This window comes from Piliocolobus tephrosceles, chromosome 16 (assembly GCF_002776525.5).
Source record: "Piliocolobus tephrosceles isolate RC106 chromosome 16, ASM277652v3, whole genome shotgun sequence".
NCBI lineage: Eukaryota > Metazoa > Chordata > Mammalia > Primates > Cercopithecidae > Piliocolobus > Piliocolobus tephrosceles.
In genome coordinates, this window is record NC_045449.1 from 30910275 (window position 1) to 30936525 (window position 26251).

Sequence of the window (26251 nt, forward strand, 5' to 3'; positions counted from 1 at the left end):
TGTGGAATTTTAGAAAATATCATAAAGTGAGTGAAACATTCAGGTCATGTTAGCATATATAATTTACTGTACCTAAGTCACATCCTGAGAGCCTATTCACTTATTTCCCAGTTTTAGTCTAGTGTTTAAACTTTTTGCCATTATTCTGCTTGTGGATCCCCAATTTCTCTAAAAATGTCAAGTTTTATTTTATTTTTCCAGTAATGTAGCAATAGCATCTAGGGGATTGCCAGTTTATAAAGAGGAACTGGCTACACTAAAAAAAAAAAAAAAAAAAAAAAAACTATATGACAAAAATAATGAGTGAGAAAAGGAAAGGAGGGCTGCAGCAGAGAAACTTCAGGCTGAGGTTAAGAACCACTGCCCAGCAGCTGTGGGGGAATAGGCATTCTCACCCAGTGTGAGTATGCACAATGGAACCAACCTCTAGGGAGGGTAATTTAGCAATAACTATCAACCTTTGATGCAGCAGTCCTGCTTCTTGGAATTTATCTTACAGGTATACAAGAAGAATATTTATAGATCCTGAGTAATAGTGAAAGAGGGGAAAATTAATTTATTAAAAGAAAAAAGAAGAATATATACGGTCGTTGTTTGCAGCATTGTTTGTATTTGCAAAAGATTGGAAACAACCAAAATATATATCAATAGAGAGCTAGTAGAATATAGAAGAGACATGGCCGGGCACAGTGGCTTATACCTGTAATCCCAGCACTTTGGGAGGCTGAGGCAGGTAGATCATGAGGTCAGGAGATCAAGACCATCCTGACTAACAGGGTGAAACCCCATCTCTACCAAAAATACAAAAAATTGACTGGGTGTGGTGGCGGATGCCTGTAGTCCCAGCTACTCAGGAGGCTGAGGCAGGAGAATGACGTGAACCTAGGAGGCAGAGCTTGCAGTGAGCCAAGATTGCACCACTGCACTCCAGCCTGGGCAACAGAGGAAGACTCCATCTCAAAATAAATAAAGAAAGAAAAGAATATAGAAGAGACATACTATGGAATAATGTACAACTGTTAAAAAGAATGAGGCAAATATTTTTAAAAAGTATGGGGTAAATATATACATATTGAAATGGAACGATCTATAAGATATATTATTAAATGGAAAAGCAAGGAACTTGGCTGGGCGCAGTGGCTAATGCTTGTAATCCTAGCACTTTGGGAGGCTGAGGTGCGTGAATCACTTGAAGTCAGGAGTTCAACACTAGCCTGGCCAACATGGTGAAACCCTGCCTTTACTAAAAATACAAAAATTAACCGGGTATGGTGGTGGGCATCTGTAATCCCAGCTAATTGGAAAGCTGAGACAGGAGAATCACGTGAACCTGGGAGGAAGAGGTTGCAGTGAGACGAAATCGTGCCACTGCACTCCAGCCTGGGTGACAGAGTGAGGCTCCATCTCCAAAGAAGACAACAACAACAACAAACAACAAAACAATAACAAGAAGCAAAAGCAAGGGGCAGAACAATGTATAAGGTATGTTACCATTTATGTTTTTAAAATATGCACATTCATACATTCTCAGAGTATCTCTGGAAGGAAATATAATAAGTAGATAGTAGTGGTTCCATCAGGGATGGAGAACTGGAGAATTGAGAGACAGGAGTAGTAGAGAGACTTACTTTTCACTATAAATCTATGCTGTTTGAATATTTTACTGTGTGCATTCAAAATGAAAAAAAACAAAAACAAAAACAAAAACAAACAAACAAAAAAAAACTGGCCAGGCATGATGGCTCACGCTCGTAATCCCAGCAGTTTGGGAGGCCAAGGCAGGCAGATCACTTGAGGTCAGGAAATCAAGACCAGCCTGGCCAACATGGTGAAATCCCGTCTGTACTAAAAATACAGAAATTAGCCAGCCATGGTAGCAGACACCTGTAATCCTAGCTACTTAGGAGGCTGAGGCAGGAGAATCACTTGCATCTGGGAGGCAGAGGTTGCAGTGAGCCGAGATTGCACCACTGCACTCCAGCCTGGGCGACACAGCGAGACTCCATCTCAAAAAAAAAAAGGAAGAAAAAAAGAAGTTTTAAAAAACCGTCAAAAGAAGACCCATCAGAAATGGAGATCACATGAAAATCACAGCGTATCAGGGCTAGAAGAGATCTTAGAGATTATAAAACTGACTCTCAGAGAGTACATAGATTTGCCCAAGGCGAGGATAATTCATTTCCTTGTAGCTTTTCCTGCTACTGAACTCCAGCTTCCTTCAAGGATGTCAACTAAAAGTTAGTGCCTGCCCCCTTCCTCTTTTCCAATCTCACCTTTGCCTGTTAGTAGAGATCCAGTCTGAAACTTGGATGTGGGAATTAGGTGACAGCTTGAGGAGGCAGAGCTGTTTCTGTGGGGAGTAGCAATGATTCTCAGGTTCTTCAGAATATGCTTGACCTTTGGCCTTCTCTCCAAATATACAAGGTTGACTTTTACTTTGCTGCCAGAGCCAAGGCACTGCAAGGTAGCTATACTCTGATTTTGAATGAATGTTGTCCTTTTGGTTTCTGTGTGAGTTTCTGGAAGGAGAAGAATCAGACAGAAAAATGGAGTTGGTTTTGTTTTTTGTTTGGTTGTTTTTTTTTTGAGACAGGGACTTGCTCTGTCACCCAAGCTGGAGTGCAGAGGTGCAATCATGGCTCAATCTAGCTTCAAACTCCCTCAATCTCCAAGCAATCCTCCCACCTCAGCCTCCTGAGTAGCTGAGACTGTGGGACTACAGGTGTATGCCACTATGCTCGGCTAATTTTTTAATTTTTTAAAAGACAGGGCTTTACTGTGTTGCCCAGGCTGGTCTCGAACTCCTGGGCTCAAGCAATCCTCCCACCTTGGCCTCCCAAAGTGCTGGGATTACAGACGTGAGCCACCACACCCGACCTTGGAGCTTTTGCTCTTGTTGCCCAGGCTGGAGTGCAATGGCACGACCTTGGAGTTTTGCTCTTGTTGCCCGGAGTTTTGTTCTTGTTGCTCAGGCTGGAGTGCAATGGCATGATCTGATCTCAGCTGACTGCAACCTCCGCCTCTCTGGGTCAAGTGATTCTCCTGCCTCAGCCTCCCAGGTAGCTGGGGTTACAGGCGTGCACCACTACACCCAGCTAATTTTGGTATCTTTAGTAGAGATGGGGTTTCACTGTGTTGGGCAGGTTGGTCTCAAACTCCTGACCTCAAGTGATCCACCTGCCTTAGCCTCCCAAAGTGTTGGGATTACAGGCATGAGCCACCATGCCTGGCCGAAGCTGGTTTTTAATCTGAATAGTGCCAAGCTGACCCACTTCCATTCATGACTCCTGTTAAATTCCACTCCTATATTTTCTCCTCCTTTTAGTTAACTTCTTCTTTAGTATGTGTTCATAGTACTAACATACAAATCCTGCCTTTCTTCCTGCCATGGTTCCCATGAAGGTTGGTGACAGCAGCAAATTCAGCACAGAGAAATGCTCATAGATTTTCTTTAGTGCAGAGAGGACTAGGTGCTGCCTCCTTCTCTTTTTTCATCTGCGTCCGTTTAAGTAATATAGGCATGCCTTAGGTAATGACAGTTAATTTAAAGATTGGTTTCCAGAAAGCCTCCTGGGAGGATACATATCCTGAAAATAGGATATTTGAGATATGGGCTAGGAAGCAGGAAGATGAGACATCTTTTAAAGGTAAAAATTTTTTGAAACGGCAATATCATTTTCCAGAAAAGACCCATTCCCTACCTTGCATTTGCAATTCTCCGATGCTTCTCACGTCCTTTGAGAAGAGCCCAGGCAGCTGTTCCACTCGGCAACTGCTATCTCTGAGGTCTAGGGGTGAGCAGAGCGGGAGGAGGGGAACGGGGGGAGAGTTGGGGAAAATCAGAATTTACTGGTACTTTCTTTTTAGAATTCTGGGCAATGGAGGAGAAGATATGAAAGAATGCAGTTCCTGCTCGTAAAGCTTGCAACTTGGGAGATCAAACACTCTCTAAAAAGACTTTGCTTTTATTTATTTATTTATTTATTGAGACGGAGTCTCACTCTGTCGCCCAGGATGGAGTGCAGTGACGTGATCCCCGCTCATTGCAACCTCCACCTCCTGGGTTCAAGGGATTCTTCTGCCTCGGCCTCCCAAGTAGCTGGGATTACGGGCATGTGCCACCATGCCCAGCTGATTTTTGTATTTTTAGTAGAGATGGGGTTTCGCCATTTTGGCTATGCTGGTCTCAAACTCCTGACCTCAGGTGATCTGCCTGCCTTGGCCTCCCAAAGTGCTAGGATTACAGGCATGAGCCACCACACCCAGCCCTCAAAAAAGAACACACAGCCAAATACATACAAAGTAGTATTTGACCTAGTATAAAGAATACTGAGTACCAATCTATTACCCTTAGGACAAAGAAAGGTGAAATAGAGTTAAGAAAACTTACTAAGTTAATGAAAGACTAACCAACTCATTTCCTTAAACACTGCTTATTTTCTCTTCTCCCTCCTATTCTATCTGCTTTCTTGTATTAAATAAAGCTTTTGGATATTTATATTGTCTGACCTTGGTATGTCTATAGGTTTCCACAGAACCATAGGTCTTAGTTATTTATGCTTTTTGGCACATAATTCAAAGGGTTGTGACATTTTTATAATTTGTCAAATTTGTTACTGCTGCACCTTGTGCCATTTGGTCTTAATTCTGATTAGCTAATTTTATTTTTTTATTTTTTTGAAACAGAGTCTCATTTTGTTACCTAGGCTGGAGTGCAGTGGTACAATCTCAGCTCACTGCAACCTTACCTCCCAGGTTTAAGTGATTCTTGTGCCTCAGCCACCCGAGTAGCTGAGATTACTGGTGCATGCCACCATGCCTGGCTAATTTTTGCACTTTTAGTAGAGATGGGATTTCGCCATGTTGGCCAGGCTGGTCTTGAACTCCTGGCCTCAAGTGATCCGCCAATCTCAGCCTCCCAAAGTGCTGGGATTACAGGCATGAGCCACCATGCCCAGCCTTGATTAGCTAATTTTAGAGATGAAATGTTTACGAAACTTTGAAAAGTCATATTTTAAATAAGCAGTTACCAAAGGGCAGCAAATGATGCCATTCCACCCAACACCATGCTTTCCCTCAGCTCTTCCCACCCAAGAATATCACCATCTAGTTATTTACATGTGCCAACTTAAAAAAGGCAATATCTTATGAACAGTTATGAATTTGGGAATCTTAGGTGATAATAATACTGAAACTCTAAAGAAAGCCATCCAACAGTGAAAGAACTTTTAATGTTAATTACATGAACAAGACATAAGAATGGATCACTTTCTCTTAAGACCTCTTATCATGAAACAGACAGCTATCTCTCTGGAATGAATAAGTTGCAGTCCTTAGAGGTGAGTGGATAACACAGGATTACCTCTGGATGGTATTGCTTGCTGGATATCAGCTACATCTCTATCTGGTGGAAGAGACCCCTAAACTCTTTCTAGGCCTCTCTCTGTATTTTCCAGGAGATTAGGCTAGAGAATTACTTACCTTTCTTGTTGGCATCATAGGATGCAATGATTAGACTAAAGACCAAGATGGTGTCCATGTTAGCTTGAGCACATGCTCACTGCAGACAGACCACTGCTCATCTGTCACAGCCCTTGATAGCTCTGCCTCTAGTTGCTTTCACTGCACACAGCTGGAATCAAGTTTGACCCTGAGAGACTCTGATTCCACCCTGATTATTTTGCCCCAGTTCCTGAAGACCCAGGAATAGAACTAATTGGAGAAAGGGCTAATTCTGCTTATTAATAATTCACTCAGAGTTCTGACTTCGCTGCCAGTACTGACATAGAGAACTGGATTACCTAGAGGTTTCTCGAGCAGGAAGGCCATAAACGCCCATTGATATGCTTTACAAGTACTTGCAGATAGACACATAGACATTTACATGCGTGCTCACTGATACAGGCACAGAGATTTTTATACTTTCATGAAAATATGTGGAGATTTCTAGTAAGGAATATAATTTCTAGAACAGAGCAGGAAACTAGGAGTCAGTACAACTGAATTCTAGTACAGGCCCTGTTATTAACGATCACCTTGGAGAAAATTACTTGACTTCTTGGGATATAAATGTTCTCCTCTAGAAATTTGAGAGTCCTGAACCATATGATCTCTTTTTTTTTTCTTTTTTTTTTTTTTTTGAGACAGAGTCTCGCTCAGTCGCCCAGGCTGGAGTGCAGTGGCACGATCTCGGCTCACTGCAAGCTCTGTCTCCCAGGTTCACGCCATTCTCCTGCCTCAGCCTCCCGACTAGCTGGGACTATAGGCACCTACCACCATGCCTGGCTAATTTTTTTGTATTTTTAGTAGAGACAGGATTTCACCATGTTAGACAGGATGATCTTAATCTCCTGACCTCCTGATCCACCTGCCTCAGCCTCCCAAAGTGCTGGGATTACAGACATGAGCCACTGTGCCTGGCCGTGTTTTTTTTTTAAGTGGAGTCTCGTTCTGTTGCCCAGGCTGGAGTGTAATGGCACGATCTTGGCTCACTGCAACCTTCGTATCCTGGGTTCGAGTGATTCTCCTGCCTCAGTCTCCTGAATAGCTGGGATTACACGTGTGTGCCACCATAGGGGCTAATTTTTATATTTTTAGTAGAGACAGGTTTCACCATGTTGACCAGACTGGTCTCGAACTCCTGACCTCAAGTGATCTGCCCCCATTGGCCTCCCAAAGTGCTGGGATTACGGCCGTGAGCCACCCCAGCCGGCCCTGAACCATATGATCTCTGGAATTCATCCACAGTTATATACATAAACTCACATTAGCACAGACATACCTATTGAGTTTTGCACATCTTCACATTCCTGAATAGTGAAGTTAGTATTGGTGGACAACATTCCAATGACCATTGGGCTGAGACGTTGTGAGGAAGAGCTAAATACAGTAGGTGAGTGGGACTGTCTTTGGCTTGGGAAAATTTTCCTAAACAGATAACTGTTGTTGAAGATTTTTCCAAATTTGTATTATTTAGTATCTACGGTAAGAATCTGTAGACTTTGTGATGGCATAGATAGATGGAGCATAAAAGAGAATGAAAGGCCGGGTGCGGTGGCTCACACCTGTAATCCCAGTGCTTTGGGAGGCTGAGGCGGGTGGATCACCTGAGGTTGGGAGTTCGAGATCAGCCTGACCAACATGGAGAAACCCCATCTCTACTAAAAATACAAAAATTAGCTGGGCATGGTGGCGCATGTTTGTGATCCCAGCTACTTGGGAGACTGAGGTAGGAGGATCGCTTGAACCTGGGAGGTGGAGGTTGTGATGAGCTGAGATTGCACCATTGCACTCCAGCCTGGGCAACAAGAGTGAAAATCCGTCTCAAAAAAAAAAAAAGAGAGAGAATGAAGATCTACTCTGTCTTTATCAAACTCTAGAGCTTCTTTGGTCTTGTTTTGTTTTGGAGACAGGGTTAATTTTTGTAGAGACAGGGTTTCACTGTGTTGCCCAGACTGGTCTCAAACTCCTGAGCTCCAGCAATCTGCCCACCTTGGCCTCCCAAAGTGCTGGGATTACAGGTGTGAGCCACTGCACCCGGCCTAAATAACTTTTTCAAAAAGTTTTGCTGTGAGAAAGAAAGCAGAGAAATGAGACCACTGACTAGAGGGAACATAAATGCCTCACGTCTTTATTGGTCCAAGCAAGTCTTTATTCATCCTCCCTACCCTTTTGCTCCCAACTGCCTGCTTCTCTTAGCAGAGGAGGTGGTTAGGGCAGAGGGGCTTCATTGCCTCCCTTGGGTTTTGTGATTTTTGCTTACTACTTCCTTAACATGATGACATGATTCTCTGCTCCTGTGAGGTATTACCACCTTCCCTCCTGTTGCTCTGTTTGAAAATCTGTACGTTACTTCCTAGATGCCAGGGTACAATGCTGCCACCTTGGAGCAGGAGTAGGAACTGATCTGAGGGCTTGCTCTTCTCATTCAGTGTCACAAGGTGGCAAAAGAGATCACTTTTCCCAAAAGAGACCTTGTGCTTGGCCAAAGATGAAGTCTAAGAGTTTTCTTTGATCACCTCTCAGACCCTACCCTTTTCTTGTGTAATTTAAAGACTCTAAAGTCAGCCTGGGCCAGGTGTGGTAGTTCACACCTGTAATCCCAGCATGTTGGGAGGCCAAAGCGGTTGGATCACTTGAGGTCAGGAGTTCGAAACCATCTTGACTAACATGGTGAAACCTTTTTTCTACTAAAAATACAAAATTAGCCAGGAGTGGTATCGCATGTCTCTAATCCCAGCTACTTGGGAGGCTGAGGCAGGAGAATCATTTGAACTTGGGAAGCAGAGGTTGTGCTGAGCTAACAGCATGCCATTGCACTCCATCCTGAGTGACAGAGCAAGACTCCATCTAAAAAAAAAAAAAAAAGGTCAGCATGTATATTGGAGTAGACCATACTGTCGGGGACAGAGAGGTGGAAGATTATGGGCACTGTGGCTCACGCCCATAATCCCAGCACTTTGGGAGGCTGAGTCGGGTGGATCACAAGGTCAGGAGTTCAAGACCAGCCAACATGGTGAAACCCCATCTCTACTAAAAATACAAAAATTATCCGGCATGGTGGCACATGCCTATAGTCCCAGCTACTTGGGAAGCTGAAGCAGGAGAATCTCTTGAACCCGGGAGGCGGAGGGTGCAGTGAGCCGAGATCGTGTCATTGCACTCCAGCCTGGGTGACAGCGTGAGACTCCATCCCCCACCTCCCCCACAAAAAATCCAAGAGTAGACAAGTAGTTCCATGTTTCTATTATTCCTAATAGACTATTTCTCTACTGCTAGATATTTTGACTGACTTTCTAAGCATTTGGAATATCAGTGGAGCAGAGTATATCTCTTCTGATCTCCTTTTCCCACAAAACAAAACAAACAAACAAAAACATCAAATTTGCCAGGAAAAAAGTTATGAGTTTTATGACATATGTAGTTTATTTTGTTTTTATTTTTGTTTTTTGAGATGGAGCCGCACTCTGTCGCCCAGGCTGGAGTGCAGTGGTGCAACCTCACTGCAAGCTCCACTTCCCAGGTTCATGCCATTCTCCTGCCTCAGCCTCCTGAGTAGCTGGGACTATAGGCGCCTGCCACCATGCTCGGCTAATTTTTTGTATTTTTAGTAGAGACAGGGTTTCACCATGTTAGCTAGGATGGTCTCGATCTGACCTCGTGATCTGCCCGCCTCAGCCTCCCAAAGTGCTGGGATTACAGGCGTGAGCCACCGCGCCTGGCCGACATAAGCAGTTTAGGGATAGAGATATGATGTTGGAGGAGAATAGGAACTAGGACCAAATGGATGAATCAGGATGGGTCTGCAGAAGGAGCACTTGACAGGAAGCCAGGAGGCCTACCCTAGGCTCTTTAATGGACTAAATCAATTTGAACAAGTCACTTGTCTTCTCTTGGCCTCTATTTCGATTTCTGTAATGAGGTGGTTGGACAAAATGGCCTCCAAGGCCTCTTGTAGCTTTAAAATTATTGTGCCTGCACACTATGCTACTCTTTCTTTTTTTTTTTTTGAGACGGAGTCTTGCTCTGTCACCCAGGCTGGAGTGCTTCGGCTCACTACAAGCTCTGCCTCCTGGGTTCACGCCATTCTCCTGCCTCAGCCTCCCGAGTAGCTGGGACTACAGACGCCTACCACCACGCCTGGCCAATTTTTTGTATTTTTAGTAGAGATGGGGTTTCACTGTGTTAACCAGGATGGTCTTGATCTCCTGACCTCGTGATCTGCCCGCCTTGGCCTCCCAAAGTGCTGGGGTTACAGGCATGAGCCACCACGCCTGGCCTATGCTACTCTTTTTAAACGCTGCATACCATTTTGTTCATTTGTTTTGGTTTGTTTTTAAATTTAAAAAAAATTTAATAATGGAGGCAGGGTCTCACTATGTTGCCAAAGCTGGTCTTGAACTCCTGGGCTCAAGCAGTCCTCCCACCCCAGCCTCTCAAAGTGCTGGGATTATAAGGATGAGCCACCAGCGTGACCATTTTCTTCCTTTCTTCCTTTCTTTCTTTCTTGAGACAGAGTCTCGCTCTGTTGCCCAGGCTGGAGTATGGTGGTGTGATTTCGGCTCACTGCAACCACTGCCTCCCAGGTCCAAACCATTCTCTTGCCTCAGCCTCCCGAGTAGCTGATTACAAGCACCCGCCACCACGCCTGGCTAACTTTTATATTTTTAGTAGAGACGGGGTTTCACCATGTTGGCCAGGCTGGTCTCAAACTCCTGACCTCAAGTGATCCGCCCGCCTCAGCCTCCCAAAGTGCTGGGATTACAGGTGTGAGCTACCCGGCCCAGCCGCAGCGGTTTTTAAATTGTGGAATATACCATATATACAGGAGAGTATATAGAACGTAAGTATATTTTCAATAATAATAATAATACTGAAAAGGTGAACGTATGTTACCATCACCCAAATTAAGAAATTGAACATTGCCAGCATCATGGATGCTCTTTACATGTCTGTGCCTCTGATCCTCTGGTCTCTTTCCTCCTCCCAATCTTTATTTTTCCATGTTTTGTAAAATCATTGAACTATTGGCCAGGTGCGGTGACTCATGCCTGTAATCCCAGCACTCTGGGAGGCTGAGTCAGGCGAATCACCTGAGGTCAGGAATTCAAGACCAGCCTGACCAACATGGAGAAACCCTGTTTCTACTGAAAATACAAAATTAGCCTGGTGTGGTAGCAGATGCCTGTAATCCCAGCTACTCGGGAGGCTGAAGCAGGAGAATCACTTGAATGCGGGAGGTGGAGGTTGAGGTGAGCCAAGATCTCAGCATTGCACTCCAGCCTGGGCAATAAGAGCAAAACTCCATCTCAAAAACAAACAAACTGAACTATCTATATATGTATCACTAAAAATATTTTGTTTACTTTTGAATATTATATAAATGGAATCAAACTCTATGTTTTTTTTTGTTTGTTTGTTTTTTTGAGATAGAGTCTTGCTGTGTTGCCCAAGCTGGAGTGCAGCTCACTGCAACCTCCACCTCCTGGGTTCAAGCAATTCTCCTGCCTCAGCCTCCGAAGTAGTTGAGGCATACACCACCATGTCCAGCTAATTTTTTGGGGGGGGGAATTTTTAGTAGAGACAGGGTTTCACCGTGTTGCCCAGGCTGGTCTTTAGCTACTGAGCTCAGGCAATCCGCCTGCCTCGGCCTCCCAAAGTGCTAGGATTACAGGCGTGAGCCACCACACCTGGCCAATTTTTGTATTTTTAATAGGGACAGGGTTTCAGCATGTTGACCAGGCTGGTCTTGAACTTCTGACCTCAAGTGATCCGCCCGCCTCAGCCTCCTAAAGTGCTGGGATTACAGGCGTGAGCCACCGCATCTGGCCTGGAAATTTCTTTTATGTGTTCTCCCAGTCACTACTCACCATCAGAAGTAAATATTATCCGCCGGACACTGTGGCTTACACCTCTAATCCCAGCACTTTGGGAAGCTGAGGTGGGTGGATCACTTGAGGTCGGGAGTTCAAGATCAGCCTGGCCAACATGGTGAAACCCTGTTTCCACTAAATATACACAAATTAGATGGGCATGGTGGCTCATGCCTGTAGTCCCAGCTACTCAGGAGTCGAGATTGGGTCACTGCACTCCAGCCTTGGTGACAGAGCGAGACTCTGTCTCAAAAAAAAAAAAAAAAAAAGGGGGGGGGGGGGCTGGACATGGTGGCTCACACCTGTAATCCCAGCACTTTGAGAGGCCAAGGCAGACAGATCACCTGAGGTCGGGAGTTGGAGACTAGCCTGGCCAACATGGTGAAACCTCATCTCTACTAAAAATACAAAAATTAACTGGGTGTGGTGGTGTGCACCTGTAATCCCAGCTACTTGGGAGACTGAGGCAGGACAATTGCTTGAACCTGGGAGGTGGAAGTTGTAGAGAGCCGAGATCATGCCACTGCCCTCCAGCCTACAGTTACAGAGCAAGACTCCATCCCAAAAAACAAAAACAAAAACGAAAACAAAACGTATTATCCAGATTCTTGCCATCACAAATGAGTTTTGCCTTTTTTGTTTGTTTGTTTTTTCTAGAAATGGGGTCTCTGGCTCTCTCCCTCTGTGTTGCCCAGGCTGGATTTGAACTCCTAGGCTCAAGTGATCCTCCCACCTCAGCTTCCTGAATAGCTGAGACTACAGGGGCATACACCTGGCTTGTTTTGCCCATTTTTTGTTTGTTTGTTTTATTTTGACAGGGTCTTGCTATGTCACCCAGGCTGGAGTGGAATTGTGTGATCAAGACTCACTGAAGTCTCCAACTCCTGGGCTCAAGCAATTCTCCCACCTCAGCCTCCCAAGTAGCTGGGACTACAGGCATGTATCACCATGCCCAGCTAAATTGTTTATACGTTTTGTGAGACAGGGTCTCCCTATGTTGCCAAGCTGGTCGTAAACTCCTGGCCTCAAGTGATCCTCCTGCTTTAGCCTCTCAAAGTGCTGGAATTATAGGCATGAGCCCACGGGTACCTGGCCTGTTTTGCCTGTTTTTGTAGCAGGAAACATACATTTTTTGCTCAACATTATGTTGGTAAAGTTCACCCATATTACTTCACGTAGCAATCATCTGTTCATTCTCATTGCTTTATAATATTTCATTGTATGCATGTATCACAATTTATTTATTCATTCTACTGTAAAGAGACATTTGTGTTGTTTCCAGTTTGTAGCCATAATGAAGTGTTTCTGGGGCAGTTTTGAAAGTTTCTCCAGGGTATAAATCCAGAAGTTCTGGTTATAGGGTATGCAGAGTATGTACAACTTTACCAATTAATGCCAAACTGTTTTCTAAGGGATTGTCCTCATTACACTACTACTTGTAATATATGTAAGTTCCTACTGTTACACATCCTTGCCAAAGGGGCCAAATAATCTTTCCTGCATGATGCAATAATAAGCCTGGACAGGGCCAGGCATACTTACACGTGCCTTTGGTTGGTTCTCAGAAGCTTAGGCCACAGTCATTTGCTCCCTCCAAGTAAGGGTAAGGATTCATAATATTCCAAGGTCCCTGATCACATGCTCCATTAACCTGGAAATAATGGGGCGGATGGGTTGGTGAACAGAATTTTTATTTTATTATTATTATTATTTTAGATGGAGTCTTGCTCTTGTCACCCAGGCTAGAGTGCAATGGTGCAATTCTGGCTCACTGCAACCACCACCACCTGGGATCAAGTGATTCTCCTGCCTCAACTTCCCGAGTAGGTGGGATTACAGGTTCCCACCACCACGCCCAGCTAATTTTTGTAGAGATAGGGTTTCACCTTGTTGACCAGGCTGGTCTCGAACTCCTGACCTCAGATGATTCACCCACCTCGGCCTCCCAAAGTGCTGGGATTACAGGTGTGAACCACCGTGCCCAGCCACTGAATTTTTTTTTTTTTTTTTTTTTGAGATGGAGTCTCGCTCTGTTGTCCAGGTGGAGTGCAGTGGTATGAACACAGCTCACTGTAACCTCCGCCCCCCCGGTTCAAGTAATTCTCCTTCCTCAGCCTCCCTCGTAGCTAAGACAGGGTCTCCACTCTGTTGCTCAGGGTGAGTGCAGGGGGCAGTGAATTTAGTAACAACACAATTTCTTTTTTTTTTTTTTTTTGAGACGGAGTCTCCCTCTGTCTTGCCTAGGCTGGAGGGCAGTGGCGCAATCTTAGTTCACTGCAAACTCTGCCTCCCGGGTTCAAGCGATTCTCCTCTCTCAGCCTCCCAAGTAACTGGGACTATAGTTGTGCGCCACTACACCTGGCTAATTTTGCATTTTTAGTAGAGATGGGGTTTCACATGTTGGCCAGGCTCACCTTGAACTCCTGTCCTCAGGTGATCCACCCACCTCGGCCACTCATAGTGTTGGGATTACAGGCGTGAGCCACCGCGCGTGGCAATCACAATTTCTGAATCAAGTAAGGATCCATACGCACTCTGTTCTGTATTGAGCACTAATAGGAAATGAAAGAACAGGAACATGGAGAGAAAGGGGACAGTAATATTTTCTGTGTGCCTACTAGCTTCCAAGCTGTGTGCCAGAAGGTTCACATTTTGGTCACATCATTTCATCCAAAACACCACCTTAGAAGGTAGGCTTTATATCCTGAATATAAGATAGATATATATAATATAGATAAGGAAACTGAGGCTCAGAAAGGGGTCACTTCCTCAAGGCCACAGAGCTAATTAGTGACAGAGTCAGGATTTAAAGCATGGTCTGTCTGATTAAAGAGCTCAAGCTGTTTACAATACAGAGCACGGAGAAGGTAGAGTTACTGCCGCCCTTGAGACTGACACTGCCAATACCAAGAATCAGTTCTTCTCAGTTTTGCTTGCCTCTATTCACCCCCAAAACTATGTTATTCAACTGATTATGACCATCTTGTTCATTGATTGAAGCTACATTTCCTTTTCATGGATTTTTTTGTTGTCTTTAGTCTTTCTTCCTTTTTTCTTTTTCCATTCAGAAAATTGGGCACATCAGCACAATAGGTCCACTGATAAACAAGATGTGTGTTGGAAAATAACTTTCTACCTGCAGGTCTAGGAGTTAACCAGAGGTGAGAATTTTTTTTTTTTTTTTCTGAGGCGGAGTCTTGCTGTCACCCAGGCTGGAGGGCAGTGGCACAATCTTGGCTCACTGCAACCTCCACCTCCTGGATTCAATGAATTCTCCTGCCTCAGCCTCCCAAGTAGCTGGGATTACAGGTGCCTGTCACCACATCCAGGTAATTTTTGTATTTTTAGTAGATGCAGGGTTTCTCCATGTTGGCCATGCTGGTCTCAAACTCCTGACCTCAGGTAATCCTACTGCCTTGGCCTCCCAAAGTGCTGGGATTACAGGCGTGAGCCACCACATCCAGCCCAGAGGTGAGATTTTTAAAAAGACATGACATTCGTATGTTTATTGCGGCACTCTTCACAATAGCAAAGACTTGGAACCAACCCAAATGTCCATCAGTGATAGACTGGATTAAGAAAATGTGGCACATATACACCATGGAATACTATGAACCATAAAAAGGATGAGTTCATGTTCTTTGTAAGAACATGGATGAACCTGGAAACCATCATTCTGAGCAAACTATCGCAAGGACAGTAAACCAAACACCACATGTTCTCACTCATAGGTGGGAACTGAACAATGAGAAAGACACAGGATGGGGAACACACCAGGGCCTGTCATAGGGTAGGGGAAGAGAGGAGGGATAGCATTAGGAGATATACCTAATGTTGGCCGGGCGCGGTGGCTCAAGCCTGTAATCCCAGCACTTTGGGAGGCCGAGACGGGCGGATCAAGAGGTCAGGAGATCAAGACCATCCTGGCTAACACGGTGAAACCCCGTCTCGACTAAAAAAATACAAAAAATTAGCCGGGCGAGGTGGCGGGCGCCTGTAGTCCCAGCTACTCAGGAGGCTGAGGCGAGAGAATGGCGTAAACCCGGGAGGCGGAACTTGCAGTGAGCTGAGATCCGGCCACTGCACTCCAGCCTGGGCGACAGAGCGAGACTCCATCTCAAAAAAAAAAAAAAAAAAAAAAAAAGGAGATATACCTAATGTAAATGGCGAGTTAATGGGTGCAGCACACCAACATGGCACATGTATACATATGTAACAAACCTGCACGTGGTGCACATGTACCCTAGAACTTAAAGTATAATAATAAAAAAAAAGATGTGACATTGTGAAATCTTCTGCCCTAAGATATGACATACAGGAAAATTTTAATACAGAAGGTATTAAAAAGATAAAAAGAAATTGAATGGTGGCTCAAGTTTTCTTGACGATAAAGGCTCTACAAAAGTATTAATGTTATATTTTATTATGTATTGTGTTTCATATATAATAAAAACAATAGAGAGTGAAGGTAGAAGACAGTGAAGTAAATATGTAGCAGGAAAAACCTGAACCTGATATAGGAATAATGGAGACACTAGGGAAGTCTAAAGAGAAGGTAGGGACAGGGGCAGGAAATAAACTTGCCAGGAGCATCTTCATGGCTTTAGAGGAAAGTGAAGTCAGGGATGGCTAGGCTATAAAGCTGATCAACATAAAATGTCAGAATCCTATGATTGGGCAAGACTCAAACAAGTCATCTTGTCCATTTTGCTGTCTTTAAAGAGCCCTTTAAAATTCCTCCAGGCATTTTAGTTGTGGTGTGTAGGACTTAGAAAGGGATTTAAAAAAACATATATATTGCATGCATCATGGAGGAAGAAGCTAAGATTTGGTACTGGCTGAAGTATAGAGACTGGAAGTGTTTGCTATTGGATAAGGAAGGAGTGAGAGCAGAAATGCCACGTGAAAACCCTGCATCCATGTGAAAACATTGTGGGGAGTCTCTACTATTCACGCTGTCCTTCATTGTGCAATTCTACCTTTCATCATTAGGACCAGACTTATAAAGTGGCCTCCCTGAGGACATTTTCTGACCTTATGTTATGAAGTTCCTTCAGGCTCTTAATTCTGGATAAACTGGAGTGATTAACAAGAGCAAAGAGACATAGTATTCAGATAAGGACTTTGGGTCTTATTTTTCCTTTATATCACAACTGGAGCCACAATTGTGGGCAAGACACTGACTTTCTTGATGAATTCTGTCCATCTGTAAAGCAGCTAAATATCCCACTGGAGGCTTTGCCTCTCAGAGACAACGTGAATACGGATAAGCAGGCACCAGGAGCAGAGTGGCCTCTCAGGTACAGAGCTAATCTTTATTTCAGTCAATGAAGTGCTTACTAATAGAAATACCTAGTCCTACTCAAAGAGCTATAAAAGGGGGTAGCAAACTATACGAGATGGTCTCTGCCTTCAGGATTTAACTGGAGAGCTAAAACCAGTATGCAGACAAAAAAATTATATCCTAATTCTGAACTGTGGGCCAGGCACAGTGGCTCCCAGCATTTTGGGAGGCAGAGGTGGGAGGATCATTTGAGGTCAGGCATTTGAGACCAGCCTGGCCAACATAGTGAGACTCTGTCTCTACCAGAAATACAAAAATTGGCTGGGCATGGTGGCGCACACCTGTGATTCCAGCTACCCGGGAGGCTGAGGCAGGAGAATCACTTGAACCCAAGAGGTGGAGGTTGCAGTGAGCAGACAACGTGCCACTGAACTCCAGCCTGGAAGACAGAGCGAGACTCTGTCTAAAAAAAAAAAAAAAAAAAAAATTCTGGCTGGGCACGGTGGCTAACACCTGTAATCCCAGCACTTTGGGAGGCAGAGGTGGGCAGATCACGAGGTCAGGAGATTGAGACCATCCTGGCTAACACGGTGAAACCTCATCTCTACTAAAAATACAAAAAATTAGCCGGGCATGGTGGCGGGCACCTGTAGTCCCAGCTACTCAGGAGGCTGAGGCAGGAGAATGGCATGAACCCGGGAGGTGGAGCTTGCAGTGAGCCAATATTGCGCCACTGCACTCCAGCCTGCGCGACAGAGCGAGACTCCGTCTCGGAAAAAAAAAAAAAAAAAAATTCTGCACTGTGTGGTATGACCATATTGCCACAAGAATTCAGAGGAGAGAGAGATCAGTGAAAGCTGGAGAAGTAAGATAAATCTTGGAGAAAATCAGACTTCTAAGGACTAGAAAGATTCAGAAAAACAGGAGAAAAGTTGGACAAGTCTGCTACCATAAACTAAGGTATAAGGATAAGAATAAGCATGGCAATTGCCAGAAGCCAGATTAAAGTATAACTATTGGTGGCCAGTAGGAAATAATATCCCAATAATTCCTCTATCTTCTGTCCTAAAGACTGATCATTGATCTTGTTACCTACAGAATTTGGATTCATGGTGAGACAGCCCCAGGACAAGGGGCTCTTCATGGTTTCCTTCCCTTCCCTTCCCTTCCCTTCCCTTCCCTTCCCTTCTCTTCCCTGCCCCTTCCCCTTCCCCTTCCCTCCCTTCCCCTTCCCCTTCCTTCCCTTCCCCTTCCCCCCCCCCCCCCCCCCCCCCTCCCCTCCCCTCCCCTCCCTCTCTCCCTTCCTTCCTTCCTTCCTTCCTTCCTTCCTTCCTTCCTTCCTTCCTTCCGAGACGGAGTCTCTCTCTGTCTCCCAGGCTGGAGTGCAGTGGTGCTGTTAGCTCACGGCAACCTCTGCCTTTTGGGTTCAAGCGATTCTCCTGCCTCAGCCTCCTAAGTAGCTGGGATTATAGGTGCCCACCACCATGCCAGGCTGATTTTTGTACTTTTAGTAGACACGGGTTTTTGCCATGTTGGCCAGCCTGGTCTTGAACTCCTGACCTCAGGTGATCCGCCTGTCTCAGCCTCCCAAAGTGCTGGAATTACAGTCATGAGCCACCATGCCTGGCCTCTTTTCTTTTCTTTTTTTTGAGATGGAGTCTTGCTTTGTTGCCCAGGCTGGAGTACAGTGGCAAAATCTCGGCTCACTGCAACCTCTGTCTCCTGGGTTCAAGTGATTCTCCTGTCTCAGTCTCCCAAGTAGCTGGGACTACAGGCACGTACCACCATGCCTAGCAATTTTTTTATTTTTTATTTTTATTTTTATTTTTATCTTTTTTTGAGATGGAGTCTAGCTCTGTCGCCCAGGCTGGAGTGCAGTGGCCGGATCTCAGCTCACTGCAAGCTCTACCTCCCGGGTTTACGCCATTCTCCCGCCTCAGCCTCCCGAGTAGCTGGGACTACAGGCGCCCACCACCTCGCCCGGCTAGATTTTTGTATTTTTTTAGTAGAGACGGGGTTTCACCATGTTAGCCAGGATGGTCTCCATCTCCTGACCTCGTGATCCGCCCGTCTCGGCCTGCCAAAGTGCTGGGATTACAGGTTTGAACCACCGCGCCCTGCCGCAGTGGTTCACTGAAACCTCTGCCTCCTGGGTTCAAACAATTCTCCTGCCTCAGCCTCCTGAGTAGCTGGGATTATAGGTGCCTGCCACCACACCCCGCTAATTTTTTGTATTTTTAATACAGACGGGGTTTCACCATATTGGCCAGGCTAGTCTTGAATTCCTGACCTCAGGTGATCCACCCACCTCAGCCTCCCAAAGTGCTGGGTTTACAGGCATAAGTCACCGTGCCCTGCCGCAAATTTGTATTTTTAGTAGAGACAGGGTTTCACTATGTTGGCCAGGCTGGTCTAGAACTCCTGACCTCGGGTGATCCACCCGCCTTGCGCTCCCAAAGTGCTGGGATTATAGGCGTGAGCCGCCGTGCCCAACCCATGGTTCTATTTTCTATTAAGGCACTTTCTTTCCTCCCTTGATTCAACTCAAGTCTGACTTGAGAGACTTTCTTGTCCTAAGAGTGACAGGTATTGAAGGCCTTGTTCAACAGAGACTCTGGCAGCAAAGAGAGGAACAATAATGATAAATCTTAAATGACTGTTCTCAAACTTCAGGGTGATTAATTATTAGGGATGCTTTAAAAAAAGAAAAAGTCAGCCGGGTCCAGTGGCTCATGCCTGTAATCCCAGCACTTTGGGAGACCAAGGCGGGTGGATCACAAGGTCAGGAGTTCATGATCAGTCTGACCAACATGGTGAAGCCTCGTCTCTACTAAAAGTACAAAAATTAGCTGGGCATGGTGGCCTGTACCAGTAATCCCAGCTACTTGGGTTGGGAGGCTGAGGCAGAAGAATCGCTTGAACCCAGGAGGCGGAGGTTGCAGTGATCTGAGATTGTGCCACTGCACTCCAGCCTGGGTGACAGAGTGAGACTCCGTTTCAGAAAAAAAGAAAAAGTGAAAAAGTCAACCAGGTGTGGTGGCATGTCCCTGTAGTCCCAGCTACTTGAGAGGCTGAGGTGGCAGGATCGCGTGAGCCCAGGAGTTGAGGCTGCAGTGAGTCGTGATTGTGCTGCTGCACAGAAAAAAAAAAAGGGGGGGCTGGGAATCTGCATTTTTAACAAGCACCCTAGTGTTTGTTTCTTCAGGTGGTCAGTGGGACATACTTTGAGAAACGATGCCCTAATCTAAATATTTGACCTAAAAATGCCAAATGAAGCTGCCTGGACAGTGGCGCATATAATGTTTCTATATATCTGGGTTTATCAATTTTTGAGAATTTATCTTTTCTCATCTATTGCTATTACAAATTCATATGGCTATCTTCTAAAGAGTGTGACACAGACACTCTGTTTTAATGTGTTAGTTTTCCCCCACTTCGCTCAGAGCTTCTCCTTGCTGCTGTCGTGTGAAGAAGGATGTGTTTACTTCTCCTTCCGCCATGATTCACTTTTTAAAGATAGAAATGTACTTGATGAAATTGGAGGACAGAATTCTACGCACATTGAGCAAGCCACCTAACTCTTTCATGGATATATCAAAATGTCAATAAAATAGCTCCCCCTGTGTAAAAAAAAAAAAAAAAAAAGTGTTAGTTTTGTCTTCTTAAATAGACTATACTCACCTCGAAGACAGGGACCTCTCATACTTTCCTGACTTTACCCACAGGAAGATAAGAAAGCAATTTTAAGGTTGGAAGGTAGCTGGGCTGCTCAGGATGAATCTCTAATACCTTTACATCACCTTGAAAACCCTGGAAGTCATATATTTGGGATTTTGTATTCGTTTTCTAGGGCTGCTATAACAAAGTACCACAGACTGGTGGCTTAAACAACAGAAATGCATTTCCTCACAGTTCTGAAGGCTAGAAGTCCAAGATTAAGGTGTCAGCAGTTAGTTTTTTTTCTGGTATTTTCTCCTTGGCTTGAAGATGGCCATGGATGCCCTATGTCTTCATAGGATCTTCCCTCTGTGTGTGTGTGTCCTCATCACCTGTTTTATAAGGACGCCAGTCATACTGGATTAGGGCCCACCCTTATGACCTCATTTTAATTTAATTACTTCTGTAAAGACTTTGTCTCCAAATATACTCACATTCTGAGGTACTAGGGGTTAGGACTTCAACATACGAATTTTGGGATACAATTCAGCCCATAACAGACCTCTAGTGTCGGCTTCTAGAAATGTACCACTCATCCTTCTCTTCCATTTGTTAGTCTCATATAGTAAGTTCTCTCCACCCTTTGGTTCTCCTCCCCCGCCTCTTACATAATAGCTTGTATAGCAAGAACTCATGGAGCAGCTCTAAAGAACCTACAGTAGGGATGGGCAGGTTGTGGCATGCACCAAACACCATAACACTCAGGGGTTGCTGAAATTCCAGTTGTACTGTCTTAAAGACACAGCTCTTTGCTCATTCTCTGCCCAGCTGTCTTCTTAGCATTTGGTGGTAACAATTAGATTATTAGATCCTCTGTAAGTGACCTTGGTATCTTAACTCATCCTTCCTTAATTTTTTTTCACTGTAGCTTTTATTAGGCCTTTCTTTGGCTAGTTCTTTAGAAAGCTCAATTATTTAAAATAGAAAGCTCAATTATTTAAAATAATCAGTGAGGTCAAAAGCAGGACATGCAAGGGATGGCTGAAATTTCACATAAGGACAGTTTTTGAGGGTAAATCCCTGATTTTGTAGAGCTCCTAAAGCTGGTAAACAGCAATACCATTAAGAATCCTAGGGAGACTTGGCGTGGTGGCTCACGCCTGTAATCCCAGCACTTTGGGAGGCCAAGGTGGGCGGATCACGAGGTCAAGAGATCGAGACCATCCTGGCCAACATGGTGAAACCCCGTCTCTACTAAAAATACAAAAATTAGCTGGACTTGGTGGTGCGTGCCTGGAGTCCCAGCTATTCGGGAGGCTGAGGCAGGAGAATCACTTGAACCTGGGAGGCGGAGGTTGCAGTGAGCTGAGATTGCACCACTGTACTCCAACCTGGGCAACAGAGCGAGACTCCATCTCAAAAATAAAAAACAAAAAAGAATCCTGAGGAAAGAATTCCTATTACTTAATAGGATCTAGGAAAGGTAAAACAACAATAAGAGGCAACCTCATGGTTTTTAGTTCTTTCCAAAGTCACTCCCTTTATGTCAGCTTCAGAGACTGCTGTTACGGAAAGGCAAGGCTTCCCTCTTCCCAGGCCATGTTTTTCATCAGTCAAATCAAACATCTTACTAAACCAGGAAGTCTTGCTCAATTATCTTTTGCCCCCCTACCTTTGTCCAGCTGATAGATATCTCAGTGATACAATTGTTGTGAAATATGAATCACTGTTCTGTAAAGTCCACATCTTCTTTCCTATGTTCTCTGCTTCCAATCCCTGTTATTTAATTAATTTATTTAGAGATGGGGTCTTTTTACGTTGCCAGTGCTGGGGTGCAGTGGCTACTCACAGGCGCAGGCACAGCACACTACATATAGCCTTGACCTCCTTGCCTCAAGCCATCCACCCACCTCAGCCTTCTGAGGAGGTGGGACTATAGTCCAGGTACATACCACCGTGCTTGACCCTATTATTTTAAAAATGAGTTGATAAATTCTTGGGGAAGCCCCACCTGGTGGGATTATGAGGGCTCCTGGATGAATATTGTTCCCTGTTGGACCAGTCTTTTCCTCTTCCTGCCTCGGCTTCCGCCAATAACTTCTTACGTGGGGCATGTATTTCTATCCTATTCATGTTTTACCCTCTGGCATAGAGCTTGTTCTCACCTAACTGTCTTCCTCTGCACTTCTGGCCTTCCTCACAAGTTTGTAAGCATTAAGAACGTGCTGTGCATGCTTCATTAAATTCTTCCTTGTATGGGTTGAGTTCACCCTGTTCTTCTCAAGCGCAATTTTCCCCAAGTTTCTTCCCTAAGCAATGTTTGTATTGTGTTGGGACCCCTTCCAGTTATTATTAATTTTCAACACACAGCTACCATGAAAATCTTGCTATGAAGTAACTGGCGAAACTACAGACACGGATTGGCTTCCTCTCAAAGGCTCGGCGTGCCCACAGTGGAGGACGGGAAGCATTCTCCAATCCGAAAAGTCTGGAACGCTTTGGCAACTACTTTGCTCAGGGCAGGCAGAAGACGGTGGTTCTTTGGTACATTCCCCTTCTTAACTGAGCTTTGTTTACTGAAGCTTCTCCTCAACACGCCAGGATCCAGCATGTATAACACCTTTCGAGTCGGCTGTCTGGGGGCTGAGGAGCGAAACGGGGGGCTGGTTATGGAGTTCCAGCATGGGGTTACTTAGCCCGCCCAGGCTTGCAAACCAGCCAGCGTGATGAGGACAGGTGGTGGACGCGATTGCCCACCTCTTGTTAATGTGTTAGGATTCAACAATTAAACGGGCCCGCACGCCGCCTGCCCCACTCAGCCCGCCTTAATTCTGGTTTCCCTTTACCCCCGCTACAGGCCGGCTAGTCCCGGTCCCTCACTTGGGACGCCTCTGTCCCTGATGCGAGGCGCATGCTGGACCGCTTCCCCCACTCCCCTCTCCGCCAGGAGGAGGAGCCGAGGGGCTGGCCCCGCACCCGGCTATGGCAGAAGGGGCCGTGAAGGCCGGGCCACGGGCGCCACGACTGCCCAGGGCCCGCCCGCGGCCCGCCCGCCCTCTAGCCGCTCAGCCCCGAATGGCAGATACGCGCTCGGACCATCGGCATCGCCTCACATCGCCCCGCCCCGCGCCGCCCTCCCATTGGCTGCCGCTGAGCTCTGGGGCCCGAGCCTCGCCCCCCCGGCGGCCCTGGCCGCGCCGCAGCCTGGAGCGGGGTCAGAGGTGAACGGCCTGGAGTAACCCCGGACGTAGTCAACTCATGGGGCTCGCCGGCTGAGGTGGGAGGCAGGGGCGGGGCGGGGGCGGGTCAGGTCCCCTGAAGCCCCGCCCCTTCTCCGTGTGCGGGGCCGGCCTGGTGCTGCGCGCCTGTCAGCCATCGCCTGAGCCGCCGACTTCTCCTCCCGCCCAGCAGTGTCTCCACACAGGGCCTCCGGAACCGCCCGACCGCACACGTTGCCACCCTGAGGTGAGGTGACGACCGGCTCAGAACCTGTGACCGGGGGCCTGGAGAAGCTGGGGCCAAGGGAGGGGCGGTGTTAAGCATGGGGCCGCCTCCCATCCTCCGCCCGCCCGCACGCGGCCTGGGCTCCACACCATCCAGACCCGGTGCCGGGCAGCCTAACCCTTCCCGCGGCTCTGAGGCCTTGAAGTCCCCTCCCTAGAGACATGGAGAGGTCTGGGGTCTCGGGAGGTGGGAGCTCAGATCCTGGAACTGGGGAGGCGTACAATTCAGGGCCCCTCTAGAAATGGGCTGGGGTTTCTCCCTGGCGCTCGCCCCCCACCCCTCCTGCCCAGCTCCAGCGTGGTGTGATTCCTTCCAGACCCCTCTCCAATCCGATTCTGGGCTCGGGAGAGAGAGAAGACCACGTGGGAAGGGGGCGTTGCGGGTTGGGTCTGATTGCATTGAAAGTCCTCTCTGTCTTGCAGGGTGAGGTGTCGGGTGCAGACCTCACTTGCTCTCTCCGTGCCTCTGTATCGTGGCGAGAGCCAGGGACAAGCAGGTTGTCCCTGCCAGTTCCTGTTCCCAGGATTTTATTATGTTATCTGCGAGGGACGTAGTAAATGTACATGCCTTTTGTTACTCTCTCCTCGTTTGCCATGCTGATCAAGGGAAGTTACTGGAAACAGGACGTAGGAAGCTGATGTGAAGCTAATGATTTCACAGGAAAATGTGCGTGAAGGCCCTACCCGGATCGGGGCCACCATTAGTTTGGATTTGGAAGTGGGAGAGTGGACACTAATGGACACTTGAAATCAGCTCTAAAAATCAGGGAGATTAGTGTAGGCCTTGTGGGTTTTATAGAGGCATTTAAGAATATAACTGCTCAGGAGAAATACTTTAATTTCAGATATTTTTGTTTGGCGGTTTAAGACTGGAATAAAAAAAGACCCTAGGCCTTCCTAATTCCGTTTCTACTTAAGCGATGTTTCAGTAATTTTCTAATGTGTGGATAAACCTAATAACAACATCTTCAGTCTCAGAAGTTTATTTCCTTGAATTTTCTCTCTGTTTCCATTCATTTTTTTCCTCCCAATTCGGTAGTATAGATTGAGAAGCATGCTTTCTTTGGTTACATGGTCTCTTCTCCCTCAGCAGGGAGGAATACTCATATTTGTCCCTTCTTGAGCGCGATGCCCTGGATGTCTGTGATGAGAAGGATTTCTGTGCTGCTTATTTGATTGGCACTTTTCAGAAAAGCATTGTGGCCTAATAGAGCAGGACCACCGTTTACCTATCCAGATCGATGCCTGCTTGCTACAAATAGCAAGTTTCTTCCCACTTCTCTTGCCTCAGTTTCTTCATTTCTCAATAAAACTGAATGCATAACAGGAGGACTGATGTGAACCCAAGAATATTAAACATTTTTAAGTGGGCATACGAAAGATGCCAAAGGTAAAGTATTAATTTATGAAGCCATCTGTGTTTACTAGTGTTGTAGAATTTTGTTGTTTTGTTTGTTTGAGATGGAGTCTTGCTCTGTTGCCTAGACTAGAGTTTCTGTGGTGTGATCTCGGCTCACTGCAACGTTGTCTCCCGGTTTCAAGCGATTCTCCTGCCTCAGCCTCCTGAGTAGCTGGGATTACACGTGTGTGCAACTATGGCAGACTAATTTTAGTATTTTCGGGAGAGACAGGTTTCACCATGTTGGCCAGGCTGGTCTCCAACTCCTGACCTCAGGTGATCCACCCTCCTCGGCCTCCCAAAGTGCTGGGATTATAGGCATGAGCCACCACGCTGGGCTTGTTTTATTTTGATTTACCAGTGCGTAATAGAAATACATCAAGCATAAGATTAAACCGCTTTTTAAAAAGGAAGTCTTGGGAAATGGTGGCATTTATCTTAGTGAATATATAGTTCAATAACTAGGTAATGATGAAGACCTGGTATTGTGAAAGCCAGCCTCGGAGAACACTCTCTCATCTGATGTTGACCTCTCTAAAGCACTGTGAGCAGGTTCAGGTGTACATCACTGCGGAACACTATTTCCTTTGCCGTCAGTGATTGGGAAAATTTTTATACCTGTCATGTGGACTGGTTTAACAGGTCTAGGGCTAGTGTATTTCTTTCTTTAAAATCTTTTCTTCCTTCATTTGGACGGCTAATATCCTAATAGTCTTAGTTTGGGAAAGAAGTGAATTAAAATAGAAACTGTGGAATAATACATTAGAAATTAATATTTTCAATTGTGGGAGGAGAGGAGAATCCTTTTGTAATTCAGAAAAGAAAGTTATGTCATTATCTAACATGTTCTTAAAGATTAGTAATTGTAAGAGCTGCGTGGCATGGTGGCTCACGCCTGTAATCCCAGCACTTTGGGAGGCTGAGGTGGGCGGATCACGAGGTCAGGAGATTGAGACCATCCTGGCTAACATGGTGAAACCCCGTCTCTACTAAAAATACAAAAAATTAGCCGAGTCCCAGCTACTCGGAATGCTGA

At 45.8% G+C, this 26251-nt stretch overlaps 2 protein-coding genes across 6 annotated transcripts in view; one reads left to right on the plus strand and one right to left on the minus strand.

Moving 5' to 3' along the window:
* The window catches only part of C16H17orf78 (chromosome 16 C17orf78 homolog), a 16321-nt gene extending 10782 nt beyond the window's left edge, over nt 1–5539 (minus strand). For both annotated transcript variants that reach the window (XM_023204710.2, XM_023204711.2), the window contains exons 1-3: nt 5482–5539; nt 3702–3788; nt 2274–2519 (exon numbers count right to left, since the gene is read on the minus strand). In XM_023204710.2, the coding sequence (XP_023060478.2) occupies nt 2274–2519; nt 3702–3788; nt 5482–5539 (391 nt within the window). The remainder of the gene's footprint in view (nt 1–2273; nt 2520–3701; nt 3789–5481) is intronic.
* Nucleotides 1–26251, plus strand: part of ACACA (acetyl-CoA carboxylase alpha) — a 344091-nt gene that overhangs the window by 36751 nt on the left and 281089 nt on the right. The window contains exons 2-4 of one of the 4 annotated variants that reach the window (XM_031934241.1): nt 12191–12308; nt 14584–14701; nt 16365–16672. The gene's annotated coding sequence lies outside the window, so the exon portion shown is untranslated. Of the gene's footprint in view, nt 1–12190; nt 12309–14583; nt 14702–16364; nt 16673–23662; nt 23779–26251 lie in introns of those variants that run through there. The other 3 variants (XM_026456734.1, XM_023204709.2, XM_023204707.2) reach the window with 3 other exon arrangements.